Genomic DNA, 16,152 nt, shown 5'->3' with positions numbered 1-16,152 from the left:
AGGCTAGATGCAATCTATTTTGGATCACTTATTGTCATTCTTGTAGGAGTGTGAATGGTGCTGTCGTTGAGAGAACACAGGCAGAAAGATGCAGCTAAGGCTGGTTTGGAGCAGTTAGAGGCAGGCAGCTACAGTCTTTGTGTTGTTATTTTTTTTTAATAACCTTTAAATAAGACACAGGAGGGCACAAAAAGGTGTAGATATAACCCTGGTCCTCCATTCTTTGCTTGGAGACATCCAGACATGAGCTGCTGAGAGCATGGGAGTCATGAACCACCTGTAAGGCGACTCTCTGCCAAGTAAGGTGAATGAGTCAGCCAGTTGCTCCACCTCTGTGCTCAGAGCTCAAGATTCCCTGTGCCTGCCTTAGTAGATATAGCTGGAATCTTAAACAAGGGAGAGCACACTTGGGCACAGTGTTTGTCTTTACATGAATATTAGGATTTGCTCTCTTTCCTCTTCCTGAAATCTTGTTTCTGTTTCTTTGAATTTTAAGAAGCAGCCAAGGGGAGCTGAGACAGAATTCTTTGAAGGTTAATAAAAGGTCAGCTCTAATTACAGTGAGTCTGAAGAAAGCCATATATTAAAACATTAATGATTTCTGAATTGCCATGTGTTTCTTAGGTATACTTTTATTTCTTAATAGGTTCCAAAGTGTAACAGGAGACCACTCTTTCCTCCCTGAGGTACTTGGCATATGCAGGGAAACTCTGCTACCCTGTCAGAAAGGTTTTACTGCCTTCTTAGACAGGTATATGTAGGTTTAAGTGGTGGCTTGACTTTGAGACAGCTGTTCAGAGGTAGCAATGCCAGAACACCAAAGGACTTGAAGCTAAGTACTCTCATCTTTCAGGGTATAATAAGGATCTATGTCAAGCAAGTGATCGAAGAGATCTAGCTGCCTAACTTACAGATAGGTATTTCTACAAGCAGCTCTGCAGTTTCTCTGACCCTTTGAGGTCATCTGTCAGATCTGGGTCTGCTGGGAATTCCCATCCCAAGTCTCCACCTGCAGGAACAGTTAATCTAACAGCAGAGCTGTTATAATTCCCTTTGATTTGTTTGATATTTAAAAATCCAAAATGGCTATTGAATAGCTGCAATACATGGTGTTATACTGATGTTAAAATACAGAGGGTTTAGCTCAAATAGTCTACATTTGAAGAGGAGACTTTTGGGTTTTTTTGCTTGAAACCCTTTATATAGTAATTATTAGCCAGTAAAAGATTCCTCATTGTTTCCTGTGTAGACTTATTTACTTAGAATATTTAGATGCCTTGTTGATAAGATTTGTATCAACCTCTGAATCTCCTCTAGGGCACTTTTAAGACAACCTGCTACTATAATGTGAAACAAAGGTTTGTTTAGAGCTCTCTTCAGCCCAGGTGTCAAGCTGCAGACACTGTACAAATAGCTGGACTATTTTCATCAATCCATACCATGTCAAGGGTAATCCTCATTTTCAAGGAACAGCTCCTTTTCCTTTGTATATGTACACGTGCATGTGTGTTCCTGTTCACATATTGAAGAGCAGGGGATAATTAAACGATCATCTTCTGCAATATAAACACACTGATTAAATGAGGTACTTTGATTAATGATTGCAGCGAATTGCAGCTAGAGGCATCCATGCCATTTTTTTCTGATACTGTTATCCTGGTGTCCTAGAGTTCAGAAGTGGAAAGGAGAGGAAGATGTGTAACCTATTTGTTTGTCTGTTGGGAAAAAAACACCCTGTTTTCTCACACATTTCCTAAGAAAGATACAATAGTACCAGTGCCCAGCATTAGTAATAAAAATAAGTTCCAACTGCTCTTTAGCTGGAAATGTTGGTATTTTGTTGTTCCTGGAGGATGGTGTTAATGTGGAATCAGCTCTTACTGTTACAAAAAAAAAGTCAAGGGTGAAGACCTTAGAAGATGCTCCAAGGTGTTTTTGCCTCTCTCATTAAGCTGTTTTGAAAATGCCAGTCAGTTTGGTGCAGTCTGCTCTGTGCCAAAGGAAACAGATTTGCTCTTGAGAATCACTGCTATTGTAGTCATTAGACAGGTTTAATTTAACTCCTTCTAAAGTGATACAAATTTCACTCGAGGATGGGGTGATTACCCCAGCCTTTCCTTCAAGTTGGTAGCAGCAATTTAAGGAGAAAACCCAAAGTCTCTCATGCAGTGTTATGGTTGCCACGTGGTGAAAAGAGCTTCAGTGTCCTCTTTCAAACCTGAATTAATTAAGGCAATAAAAAAACTCACATTGGACAGCTAAAGGAGGGTCTAGATGATGATGAAAATACAAGCTGTTCTTGGGAACTGCATACTTGCAAAGGTGTTTGCTGATGGATGTGGGATAGACAAGAAAGAGCAGGAGCTTTTGAAAAGCATTGGTTGAAAAAGATTATGCTGTGCATTTCTCACAGTGCTGGAGGCAACTTTCTGCTGCTATAAAATTTGTGAAGGTTACCATATGCTATTTTTTTCTACATCTCATAAAACTTTTAATCATAGATGTCCTGACCCAACAGCTACTGTATTAGGCTTATATACACACAAATAAATGCGCAGCTTATACTGGTAAAATGATTATGATTAGATGTGTATGGCTATGTATGAATTTAATCCAGATTTCAGCATCCTGTGGAACACTTCAGAAAAGGAATCATGCCCCTTAAGTATGCTCTGCTGCTGCATGGTGTCATAAACAAAATGGCTCTGGAGTTCAGTATAGTGCTGAAATTTTGGTTATCACACCAATAAATAAGAAAACCTCTCTGTGGCACCCTGACTGGCTTGTTTTCCTCACCAAAATCATGATGAACTGTAGTGTGCTTACAGATTTACTGCCTTGCTTTTTCTGTGGCACCCTGACTGGCTTGTTTTCCTCACCAAAGTCATGATGTACTGTAGTGTGCTTACAGACCTACTGTGTTGCTTTCCCCACCTTGCTAATTGCAGTAAGGATTTTTGGCTAGGTCGAAGTGTTTTTAGGTCTTCCACCATACACTACCTTGCACACTTTTGCTCTCTATCATCTTTATTTGGGTTTTTTCTTAAACTCAGTTGCTGGAGACAGGTGCTAACAGAAATGAAATTTGTTCTGAGTCAAAGGCTTTGGGACTTTCTGTGTTTTGGGTGTTTTCAGTTTTGGTTGGTTGTGGGTTTTTTTTGTTTGTTTGGGTTTTTTGTTTTTTAGATAATTTTCATGCTAGAAAGCTTTTGTTGTGCAATAGGGTTTTGGACTTTCTAGTGGAGAAGGCTGTTGATGTTGCTGCTATGCCAGGTGAATTTGTTAAATTATCTACTTGAGAAGGCGAGCTGGTAAAAATGAGGGAGCTGGGACTTCATGGCCTGTTTCTGCTGGGAATGCATCTAAATTAAATGTATGACTCAGAATGATACCCACGGCTAAGAAAGAAGATGGATCATTTCAAGAGTTTCCTGGTGTCATGATGAGCGAGAAGATGACATAAAATTGAGTCACATATTTACAGCTAATACCAGGTGCAGTGGTCTAACCCAACACCAGCAGCTGCCTCCCATTCCTTGACAAAGTAGTGAAATGCTTTGGTGTTGCTTGGGAAATGTTGCTGATTGTCCCCCAGGCAAGCAAAACTGTGTGAACTGGACTGTGCTGGTCAGCAGCAATAGCTTCTTTTGAAGTAGGATGTCCTGGCAAAAGTCATTCTTGCTTTAGGCTGAGCCAATTAGTGACCACTGTGTCCTGAAGAGTAAGTTAAAATTTGCCATGGACCAGTCCACTGCAGAAGAAAATTATTTTTTCTCGGTTCTCTGTAGAACAAACAGGCCAGGAGAGCTCCAAATTCTGGCTGAGACAGCAGCTAGTTAAATTTGGAGGAAAACACTACTCACCTCTTGCCTTTCCCTGCATCTGAATTAATGGGTGAGAGACTTAGGGATACAGAAACTTATTGCTGTAGCTGAGGCTAAAGGCGGATCTGTGGGCTCCTCTGAGCTCCCCTGGAAAACAAATCTAAGACAGGAAGAGCTGTTCTAAAAATAATGGGAAGGTTTATTTACACAATTTTTACAGCATGTATTCACAGAGGTGCTGAAATTCTCTTTGGAATGCCTGAAATTTGACTGTAACCCTTAATCTAAGTCTCCCAGTATGCCCTACATGCACAAAATGAACGTGCCCTTATCGCTCTGTGGTGAAGCTGGTTGACATTATGGGCTCAGTCCTACAGTCAAACACCTGCTGAATTCCATGGGAATTTTGCCACGGGAAGGATCACATAAAAAGCTTTGGTACTGGCCGAGACGTGATATGAAGACATGGACATAACTCTTACCTACAAAGGCTTAATAGCATGGAGCTGCAGAGAGATCTGATGGACCTTCCTCATGAAGAAGAGTAGTGTCTCACAGCATGGTTGTAACTTGCAAGGTCCTTTCATTTCAAGAACATGTAACTCTGGCAAGGTGTATGTTGTGATTGCCACCTGGCACAAGGATGGAAGGCAATGTGATGGCATGCAGTGTGGGACAAGCCAAAGAAATGCATCTTGAACATGCTATAATGGATTGACCTATTCTTGCTCATTGGCTGTAGGATTTTAGGTAGCTTTTTCTCCAGCATCACCTGCACAGCCACCAACAGGAATAAATGTTTACAGACTTCTATTTTGGACAAAACAGCACCAAATAGATCAGCTAATAGGCACCAAACAGATCAGCTTAGCCTTTTGTTTTTGCATGACTGCTACATTGCTGGTCATCATTGCTGACTTATGATTTTCCCATAACTGTCAGGATACCTCATCTCCATCCAGCCCCGCTGGATTCTCAGACATTTTAAGCAATGTGTGTACATTTTACTTGTTTCCAAAACAAAACAGCAACATAGATCTGTCTTCTGTTGGTCTTAATTTGCACACAACTGAATGAAAGTTACTGTGGATACAACTCACACATCAGACAGCCCTACAGGGCTTTCTACCTGTTCTAAGCTGTATCTGATAGCTGGCTATTTATATCTGTATAAAATATGCATTGCACAGCTTGTCTGTCCTTTGAATGAGTGTGAGTATTGTAGAAGCCAAAATCTTTTTTATAAATTTGTGGCCATTTTTTTTCCCTGGCCATTCCTGATTTCTTATGTGTAGAGATAAAAGCATGAAGTACCTGCAGTGCATTTTTGATGGTAGCATCACATGTACCTTGTGACTAGCTTAGATTTACTCTAGTGGGTGCTGTTTTAAAATTAATTGAAATTAATTGACTTTTAAAAAATTATTATTGTATTCTGGGGTGAGCTGTCAAAAGTGATGTAAATGCCAACCTGTGAATACAGACTTCTGCTGCTGAGGAAAGAAGTACACGTTTTGCTGACATATGGTGCTTCTAACCTAGTGACAAATTAATTGACTAGATGTAAAAGAGATGGACAGCACTTAGCAAGGAGGGGCAGGGTATGCATTATAAGACAGCTGGTTCTGCCTCAGTTGTGTTATGGAGACAATATGCATTGGACAGCTAACGAGTCTCTGTTGCATAAGATAGATTCTCCTTATAATGGAATTGCACGCTTTGTCTCTAAATGGGGTTATTATACACACCATTGCACAGTGTTTGAAGAGCCTGGTAGGCCCTTCTAGAGGGTTAGAAGAGAAATAAATTGGAAAACAATTGCCCATAAGACCTTCAATCCATCAAGTGCTCCATATTTATCCAAATTACCATTACACTCCTCCAAAATAGAAATCTGTGATACATTCAGGGGTGGGATGTTAATACTGACCAGCCAGATTTTGACGAGGCAGATTTTTCTCTTGCTGTTTTTAACTTGCAGTTAAATCTTGCTTCCTCAGAAAGAAAAGGTGGTGGTGGAAACCACTTGCAGTGAAATAGCATTGCTGCATAGAATGAATTCTGAGTTCAGTATTTGCCGTTATGCAACTTTAGTCTGAGTCTCAGGAGGTTTTGATTTTTCCAGAGATAAATTGTGAACAACTTCATTTATGAGGAACTCTTTGTCAGTAATACTCAGAGTTTAAGGGCAATGCTTGCAAAAGTAATTTATGATTTGAAGTGCTTCCATTGTTTGGGTCCCAACTTGTGAACGTTATGGCGCATGGTTTTCAGAAAATGCTGATATCTAAAAACCCTTGGAGATAGACACCCAAAATTTTACAAGTAACTTTGGAAAGTCCTACCACAACCTCTGAGCAAGGCTAAATGTAGCAATTCTAGGTGATGCAATGACATGGTTTCCCACATGACAGAAGAGTTCTCTGGTAAGAGTTGTAGACAGAGTTTATATAAGCAGACAGGAAAAGGGATTTTGTCAAAGACAAGTCACCACCTGTCCTACCCCCTGCTTGGTGTTTTTGTCTTCTTCAGTTACATCTTTTTGACTACTAATCTGACTTTCTTTTTAATTCCAGCTCTCTGGGTACCAGAAAAGGATGGGATCTTGCCAAATAATGCTAATTATTAATTTAAAAAATAGTCTGACAAGGTAGATAATAAAAATGCTGCTATGTGCAAAGCTAGGAGCGTGGCTTTGCTCAGAGCTTTATTCCTCAGACTGAAAACCAGTACATCTCAAAACACAGCTGCAGACATCATTTTGGTACAAAAAGCTGCAAGCAGGTCCTGGAGTGGTTGCTGTTTGGGCATGGACATACTCAATTGCCACAAGTATACCTTTCCATCTTGAAGGAAGAAGAGATACATGACAAAGAAAGATTACTTGGTAGTAATTGTGTTAGTCATAGTTGTTGCTGTTTATAGTTTCTTTCCCTTTCCAAGGGCCCCCTGCAGTTAAACTGAAAGGTTAGATATATGTGTGACTGTATGTTTACTTTGCAGCATTTCCATAGCTTGCTTACATCCTGTTGGGTGAAGCTGTGATCCTTAATATAAGGCAGTGTGGCTTATAAGAAAGACTGCGATAAGCAGATACTAGTAATTGATTTCCCACCCCTGGATACTCTTTCAGTGACTGTTTCACATTCTCTGTGGCAGAGCATGTTCTCAGATGACAGTGTGTGAATATTTCCTTTGTGGTTCAGTGTAGTTGGCTGTTTCTCCTAATGAGCTCTCCCACTGCTATCACAACAACTTTAAATACCTTATGGCTAGGGAGGAAAAACTGACACACAGGCAGATTTGTTTCCGCAAATATCTTCCTGATTTGAGTTGCGTTTTTGGGTGAGGTTGATTTCATCACAGGTTGCAGTAGTTTTATAAGAGCTCTTCCTCTTGTCTGTTTCTTAGGAAAAGGAGAAGCTGTATGTGGAATTGAAGCGCATCCTGGCTCGGCAGCCTGGGCCTGAAGCCGCAGAACAGTTGCAGCTCTACCGCCGCATTCTCCGAGAGAAAACTAAACAGCTGAAAGTAAGAGATGCCCTCTGTCCCTGCCTGAGGGGTTGCCAGGCTTCCAGAACATCACCACTAGTGATCCTGGGGAGCAAGGCTTCAGGAAAATTCTCCATGTCCAGTGTGCATGCCTTAGTATATCAGATCAGGAAAATAAAGTTAATACCACATCTCCCCAAGGGAGAACCAACAGCAATAGAACTTTTTGTCGTGTTATTCTAGTTTGTTTCTTTAAAATAAGAAAAAGCCTTACTATATGAACATGAAGCACAATGCTTCTTTGTGCATAGGCATTCAGGGCTACTATCAGTTTTCCATTAAGCTTATTCTCCTTCCCTTTTCTTCCATTGTTAAGATCTTCAAGAAGCAAATCGAAGCAGTTTCATTTTCTTTTTAACAAATTAGTGGGAATATATTGAGAATCCAGTCTTAAAGTGTAATTTTTTCTGCAACATGTACATGTGTTAGACTTGCAACTTTCATAGGGATGACAGGAGTAACACATCCCAACCCCTTGTCACTAGAAGAGAGGACTTCCTGGTTCTGAAGAAACTTTGTGAGAAAATTTGAAAGCATGATATTAAAAAGGGATTATTTGATAGAATAAACTGGTCTTCCCTTGTTTCTTGCCTGCATGAATTATCAGTCTCCCCAGGAGTTCATCTACTTCTATAGCTTCTCTCTCTGTTGAAGTCATCATCTCCTGTTCACTGCATCATAATCACGTCTATACTAACCATGAGGAAAAAAAATGTGCAGGAGCAGATGGGCCCTTAGGAAACAAAGAGGCTGTTATGCAAATCTTAGCTTTCCATGGAGAAGAAAAACAATGCAGAAAATGTAAAATAGAAGCCAAAGTTTAGCTAAACTGAACGTGATTTGAAGTTTTCCATACGGTTGGCATTTGTCCTTAATGCAGTCAATTGCTGCTGTGTATTTCAGGCACAGTGTGCTGTGGTGCACTGGTGTGCCTGCCATTTTGTGGTGTCAGGTCAAGCTATTCTCCTTTTTAAGGAAGGAAAACACACTATGCACATTCTTACTTTCTTTAAAGTTTGCTGATTCACCTGAAAGCAGCATTGTAAGAATATTTAGACTGCCTGGTACTACTTTGCCTGTGTGGATTGAATTGCTTCAGATAACAAAGTGAATCTTGGTGAATAAACCCCATTATTATTAAATAAATCTTTGCTTTATTGTTTTTAAGACCTTCATTTTGTGTTTTCACCCAGATTTTTGTCCCAGAACATTAGGAGCTAATGTATGTATTAATAGCATTCCCATAACGCTTGAAGCATATTTTCCATGTTTTATTGTGATTAAATGGCATAGTCTTAATTTAGTAAATTGTCCTTAGGTGAGCAGAGGTGATCAAATGAAATACCAGATAGAAAATTAGATGTGATGGAAAATAGTGATTTCTTATATCATCAAAGGTGAAAGGAAAAAGTGCTTGTAAAAATACTAACTTATGTGTAAGTTAAACTAATATCTCCTGCTTCTGTTTTTTTGCCTTTTATGTGTTAGGTTTTGTCCTCAGAACTGAATATGTATGAATCACAGAGCCAAGAATACAAACGTGAAATTGAAAGACTTGCCAACGAGCTTGAGAATGTGAAGAAGAAATATCTGTCTCAGAAACGCAAGGAACAACAGGCCAAGTAATGGAAAATAACAGTTCTGTCTACGTAAATTTCTGCATGAACTAGACTTTTTTTATATGCTGCTTTACACTTTTCAGCAGAGGGTGGCCAAGTTTTGCTAGGGTGTTCTAATATTGTTGCTTTATTTTCCTGATATTATCCATCATATTATTTCAGTTTAGTTCAGATTTACTGTGATCTATAGCCAGGACAAGAATATCCAGCAGAGATGTTGCTGACATGTTCTGCAGGCCAGTTAAATTATTCATGCCAATGAGATAGTGCCCAGAGGACATAGATTAAAGTCTGGTCTCTTACATTGAATCATAGAATGGTTTGGGTTGGAAGGGACCTTTAAAGGTCATTTAGTTCAACATCCCCTGCAATGAACAGGAGTATCTTCAACCAGATCACATTACTCAGAGCCCTATTCAACCTGACCTTGAATGTTTCCAGGGATGGTGCTTCTACTGCCTCTCTCAGAAAACTATGCCTGTGTTTCACCATCCTCATTGTCGAAATTTCTTCCTTAAATCTAGTCTAAATCTAGCTGCTTTCAGATTAAAACCATTACACTTGTCCTGACACAACAGGCCCTGTCAATATCTTTGTCTTTCTTATAAGGCCACTAGAAGGTCTCCTGGAGCTCTCTCCAGGCTCAACAATCCCAACATGTTCTGCCTTCTTTTCATGGGACAGGTGTTCCAGCCCTCTGATCATTTTTGTGGCCCTCCTCTGGACCTGCTCCAATAGGTCCATGTCTTTCCTGTGCTGAGGACCCCAGAGCAGGACACAGTGGCCCAGGTGGGGTGTCACCAGAATGAAGTAGAGGGGCAGAATCACCTCCCTCAACCTGCTGCTGACAGCTCTTTTGATGCAATCCAGTACATAGTTGTCCTTCTGGGTTGTGAGCATACATTGTCAGTTCATGTCCAGCTTTTCATCTAGCAGTATCCCCAAGTCCTTCTCTGCAGGGCTGCTCTCAATCCCCTCATCCTCTGCACTGATATCAGGGGTTGCCGTGACCTAGGTGTAGGACCCCGTACTTGGCCTTGTTGAACCTCATAAGGTTCACACAGGTCCACTTCTCAAGCTTGTCCATGTCCCTCAGGATTGCATCCCATCCATCCAGTGTGTCAAGTACACCACCCATCTTGGTGGTGTTTGCAAAGTTTCTTAAGGTTGCACTCGATCACGTTGTCTGTGGCACTGACAAAGATATTAAACAGCACTGGTCTTCAATTTCGAGAGGGGGATGTTGTGGGGGACTATGTCAGAGGCCTTAAAGAAGTCCAGATAGATGACATCCATAGCTCTTGCTTGTCCACTTGTGTAGTCATTCCACGTAAGGGCACTAGATTTGTCAGGCAAGACTTCCTCTTGATGAAGCCATGCTGGCTGTCTTGAATCACGTCTCTGTCCTTCAAGTACCTTAACATAGTTTATAGGAGGATCTGTTCCATGGTCTTTCCAGGCATAGAGTTGAGGCTGACAGGTTAGTAGATCCCAGGGTCCTCCTTTCTGCCTTTTAAAAAAATGGGTGCCATTTATCTCTTTTTCCAGTCACCAAGGACTGTGCCTGATTTCCATGACTTTTCAAATATCATGAGATATCTACAAGTAGTATGAGGACTTCAGTGCATTTTACAAGTTGTAATGAAACAATGTATGACACAGGGGACAATCTTCAGGTGACAACTGCATGGTCCTGGTGTAAGAACAATGTCATTCCAAGATACCATTCCACAATGGGGTAGTTGGGACTGATGACTATCCCCTTCTGGTGGCAGGTAGCATTGCCAATGGCTGCAAGGAAGTGTATTCACCATTTGATTCTTGTTCCCTTCCTACATCTAGAAGGAGGGAAGTGATCAAGGCTTAGAGTCTGATTTTGTCAGATGTCTTACTTTTTTGATGGTAGAGCCTATGAATTTTCCTGTAGGTAGTTGTCATGTGTCCTTAACCAGTAGCAGTTTGATTTCACCTCCCTGCTACTCTCAGTCCACAGCTGAGTGTTCATCTTCTCTTGAAAGAAAATGCCCAATTTCTAGCCCATTAAAGTGGCCTAATTTGCAGTGTCTGAGAGATGAGACCATTCTGATAATGAATCTCCGAGTTGGAACACCAAAGCTATTAGTCACTTCTGCAAATGTAGTTATTGGACTTTAAAGAGAAGTTTCTTTGATTTTTGCAGTCAGATGATATGATGTTACCAAGCTTTTCTGTGTATGTTTTTTGTCTTTCCACCCTTTTCCATCCTCAGCCTATCCCTTTCTCACACACTGAAACCAACTGTTCTCTGCATTGCTGAATATAATTCAAAGCTGCCTGTATCTATTTCTTCCTTAACCATATTTCAGCCAGAAAACAGTTTTGATGACTAAATTAACAAAATAGTCAGTGATAAACAGTGATTTTTGTCCATCTGCAAATTGCATAATGTTACCTTAATGTTTGGAATTAGCAACAATTGTGCAGTGCTAATGGCCTTCCTGAAGCTTTAGGATCAATATGTGAGGCTGCCATAATGCCTGATAATCCATTTCCAGCAGATGAGTATTTTCTCCACAATAGTTTTAATGTTTCCATTTTGGACCTTGGCATCATGTTTCTTTCTGTTCATCAGATGAGAAGAAATTCATCCATGGTTTGTTGTTACATCATACCTAGAATTAAACCCTGTCATAACTATTGAGAAACTCCACACTTGTTAGGTTCATAATTGCTTTAAAGTAAACCAGAAATAATTGTATGAGGTGCTGGTGACGGTTAATCAGTGAATGGAAGTGAACGGAGTTTTGAGTTGCGGGTCAGTTAGTGCTGAACTCATTATACTGTTTATAGGTTCAAGGATAGACACCTGCCTTTAGTGCAGCTTGTCAGGTCGTTGTTCTTGTGGACAAGTATGGCTGCAGTCTGATGAACATGGCGTCTTTGTGACATCTGTGTTTGGAAGTACAATCAGATGCTGCTACTTGTCCTTCTGCAGAATAATAGTATCTCATTGCTCCCACTTCAGGCTCAGAAGCTACCAACACTGTGCTGTTGTCAGCCCTGACTTGCACTTCTCTTGTCTTTGTGGCCAGGTGCTGGCCTTTGCTCTCTTTTCTCCCTCATTCTTTTATTCCCCAGTCAAGCCTGTTGGAATACATCCTGCTTTGAAGGATGTGTGCACCCCAAGGTGTACAGGACCTGGATAACTGCAGCTTCTGAAATCCCTGTGATTTGTGTTGCCCAGCAGTAGTGCAAAGGAAACAGCCTTGCTGTTCTGCCCTCCTTCTCCAAACTGCCAGTTTTGTGTGACGTGTCTTTTCCTTTCTGCAACAGAGAAAGGAACCTGTGCAGCCAGGTTCTTCCCCAAGGAGTCTTTCACCCTGACATACATGTTGGTCCTGCCTCAGCCTGAGCAGGGCATGTACTGCCTGGTGTGTAGATGCTACTCAACGAGCTACAGCCATTTCACTTTTACAATCTCAGGCTGATCTAAATCCCAGCTGATGCAAACCTTGATCTCTATCATGCTGGCTAATGTTAACATCATGTCTGAAATAAATGTAGCTGGTTTTGCTAATACAAAGAGGATCCTGTCAGGACAATAGCATTAATAGCATTATTGACTACCCTCGTATGAAAGAGAGTTAATACTCTCAGATAACCTCACACAAAGGTATCATCTAAAGGTTTTATTGATTTGCTCAAGACAGTTCTGGTTTGTGATTTAAGGCCTTGATACTGAACTAATGCAGCTTTCCATGGGATGTTGAAGGAATATAATGAGTGACAACAGGAATTTAGCTTTGTTCTGTCTTCAAGCTGAAAATCCAATCTTTAAGATTCGGTTTTGAATTTGAAATCCTCTTTTACTGCTCTCTAATTCTGAGTGTTATCTTTCCCAGATATCCTGGGTTTTCTTTTTGTTATCCATCCCATTCTCTTCTGCTTCTTTCACCTTTTCTGCTTCACTGCTTTTCCTAATTGCTTCTAACTCTAGGGTTCCAGTTTGATCTTGGTCAGTATCAATGAGAAAATACAAAGCTTAAGTCCACACCAGAGACCAAATCGTGCAGTCCTATATAAAAAACTGCACTGAGGGATGTCAGTAGTAACTTGGGAGCTTTTGCACATGGCTGCTTGCACATTAATTCTGCATAATGTATTACAGTATTGAGCTGCATAGAATATTCCATACTGATGAGCACATCTGTTAGCTGTCTCTGTGGGAGCATGAAGAGAGAATGAGCATGGGTTCTGCATCATTTTCTCTCCCCAAAGTTGGAAGCCCAATAGTGAGATAGGATAAGCCATCTAAATATAGAATGTTAGTTTATAGTGAGCTGGAACTTCCAGTAGTGTTACATCAGTACAATTAAAAGCAGTTCTAAATGGTTCTCATGGTTAAATTAATCTGTGCCATCTTTTGCCTATTCTCTGATCTCCATATGGGTTAAATTTGGAAAAGGAAGCATAACTAGTCATCCTACAGGCTTTCTCTGAGCTTCTTCTTCTTCTGACACAGTTATTTGGTGACAAAGAGAAAAATAGTAATTCCAGGAAGTGTTTTGCCTTACTGGGGCTAAGAAAGGATGCTAATGTGACAAGACTAGATTTTGCAAAAGAGTGGTTGCACTCAGGTTTGTGTCTCAGTCTTGATGGCAGTAAAATGAAAGTAGTAGTACTGACTGTCTTTGTAAAGCCTTCAGACCTCTGCTGTTATGGTAAACTTACTAGTCAAGCTCCACTTGATTAATTTCAAGTATCTGAGGACCTCTTTCTGAAGCCTCCAGTTACATCACAGTGAGTCTGAAATACTGCACGTTGTATTTGTTCTGCTGTGCTAACCTCCCCAACCTCATAAGAGTGGAACCAGCTAATCCCTTAAGGCCATCAAATTCAAGCCCTCCTGGATCCTCAGATGGAGCAACTCCCTGGGATTATCAGTGCACCCACAGCACACTGTTGGTTTTCTGTAAAAAACACAGGCAGTGCAATTATCACTAGAATTTTGTTAAAATATGAAGACAGATAACACTATTTTTCATTAAAATTCAACAAAGAAAAAGCAGCTCCCTTTGATGAATGTAGCTGTTTGTTTGAAAATAGGCATATGCTTGCTAGAATGGTATGGTGATTAGAAACGTGGAGTCGTGGAGCCACATGTACAAGATTGCTCTAATGAGGTGTTCTAACCATTTTGGGGAGTAGCATGAAGTGAACTCATTTATTTCTGATTTTTAATAATTACAAACCCCATCAGTAGGCTTGTAATTAGATCCAAACAGACCTCTAGTCTTGGCAGCTTAAGCCTAACAGGCTTTAATCAACAATTTTTTAATGATGTCTCAATACGTGGTTGCATCAAAGAAGCTTTGGAGGACACGTATTTCCTTAGTTTATAAACAGAATGAAGCATGTATTTTCCTTTTCTTTCTTTCTGTTTAAAGGGAGAAGGAGCAATTCATGACTGACACGAAGCCTCAGTTTCCACACCACAAGTCTGATGTTCCTCACTTCCTTGGAGGGGGCTTTGCTCTCAACAGACCTCTGCCCAAAGTTACAGCGTAGGAATGGATTCATCGATTCGTTCCTGTTCCCAATTTCTTGATGGAACCTATTTGTGCCAAATTGGTTGAGTAAACATAATTTTAAAAGAAATTCAGAATCACATTTCCCTCTAAAATCACTATTGCCTTCAGGAGAAGGTGGTTTATAGTAGAATTAATAAAGGTTTTGGTTTACAAACTCTGGACCAAGTCTGCCCATATGATACCAGCAGAAACTTGCGCAGTAACTGAAGAGTGGACATCATGCAGATACTTCTTCAATACTGTGTCTCCATTTAGCACCACAAGATGCCTTAATGTGTAGTTATTTCCCCTTTATCTGCTTGTGTTGTAAGCACTCCGTTTATCTTCTGGCTCAAAACACCTGAAGGCAATGGAAAACAGAAGAAAAATTAATAAGCTGATGCTTCAAGCCCTACTGAGCAAATGCAAAATTAACAAGCCTTTATTTAGATGTACACATGTAGCAGTTCTTTGTGCAGGTAATATGTAAGAGGATTTATGCAGTGTTTCCTGCAGTTGTTAGTAAGATCAAGGAAGTTTGTGGCCACAATATGCATTATTAAAAACGCGATTCTGTTTACTCTGATAGACACAAAATGACATAATTATGTCTGTTCAACTGGAGAGACTGTACACACTGACTGGGACATGCTGTTCTCCCACATAAATCCTTCCAAGCAATTCAGACTTGGACTCAAAACATGGCAAACTTTACTCTTTAATTTCTAGACACTTGGGCGTTTTTTGTAACTTTCAGAAATTGTTTTTGTAATACAGCAGGAGCCCTCCAACCTTTTCAGCCAAAAGAGATTTAATTACCATTCATTAACAAGTGAAATAACAAAGTCACGGCATGAGGTGCTGAAGTATAGAAAACTTTCAAGCTTTAAACTAAAATGTTTTGAAACTGATTTGTACATGGAAGCTTTTTCTCAGCCTGGGGGATAAAAATACTTGTCCAAAGAGATAAGCTGATAAATATTTCACATGCACAAAAAACCCTTTGCAAAGGTTTTGTTCTTTTCTTTGGTGGAATACACAATTAAATATTAAAGCTACTGTGGGAAACTTTTAATGGAAGTATTTAATTCAAAGGAATCAAGTTAAATACGACAGGGATCTACTTTGCTTTTACACTGGGGACCAGAACACTTAGTCATCAGATCCATTGTATTTTTCTTTTGTTCCCAAAATAACTATTACTGCTTTTCCACTGAAAAAATTATGCATTATGATAAAGTTATAATTTTAGGGCAGTCGTGCTGTCTATAAACTGTGTCTTTTGTGTACCTGACATGTCCTTATAGTTAGAATAATTGACAGTAAATGACATAGGCACTTGAGTTTGATGGGATCCCAAGCAGGTTTAACTTAAGCTTTTAAAAGCTTGTATTTGCGGAGGTCCTGAGTATCCAACCTGGAACTGGACTCTGCTATGCTTACTGATTCTAAGTAATTTGTTCTGGAATGAATCATCGAAGTCACATTTATTAGTTCACATGAATGAGAGAGGCACAGTTAGACTCCTACAATACCATCACATTGTAGAGAAGCAATTTATTTGTTACACTTTGCACTGTACAGAATGCCCCCTAACTTACCCAGGGG

At 40.1% G+C, this 16,152-nt stretch overlaps 1 protein-coding gene across 1 annotated transcript in view; it reads left to right on the top strand.

Moving 5' to 3' along the window:
* Positions 1-14,542, top strand: part of CFAP58 (cilia and flagella associated protein 58) — a 61,631-nt gene extending 47,089 nt beyond the window's left edge. Inside the window, exons 17-19 of the mRNA XM_054382338.1 lie at positions 7,236-7,355; positions 8,865-8,998; positions 14,422-14,542. Of these exons, the coding sequence (XP_054238313.1) occupies positions 7,236-7,355; positions 8,865-8,998; positions 14,422-14,542 (375 nt within the window). The remainder of the gene's footprint in view (positions 1-7,235; positions 7,356-8,864; positions 8,999-14,421) is intronic.
* The last annotated feature ends 1,610 nt before the right edge of the window (positions 14,543-16,152 follow it).

Source organism: Indicator indicator, chromosome 7, assembly GCF_027791375.1.
Source record: "Indicator indicator isolate 239-I01 chromosome 7, UM_Iind_1.1, whole genome shotgun sequence".
In the NCBI taxonomy this organism is placed as follows: domain Eukaryota; kingdom Metazoa; phylum Chordata; class Aves; order Piciformes; family Indicatoridae; genus Indicator; species Indicator indicator.
Note: the sequence above shows the minus strand (reverse complement) of the source record. Positions and strands in the feature narration are given on the sequence as shown.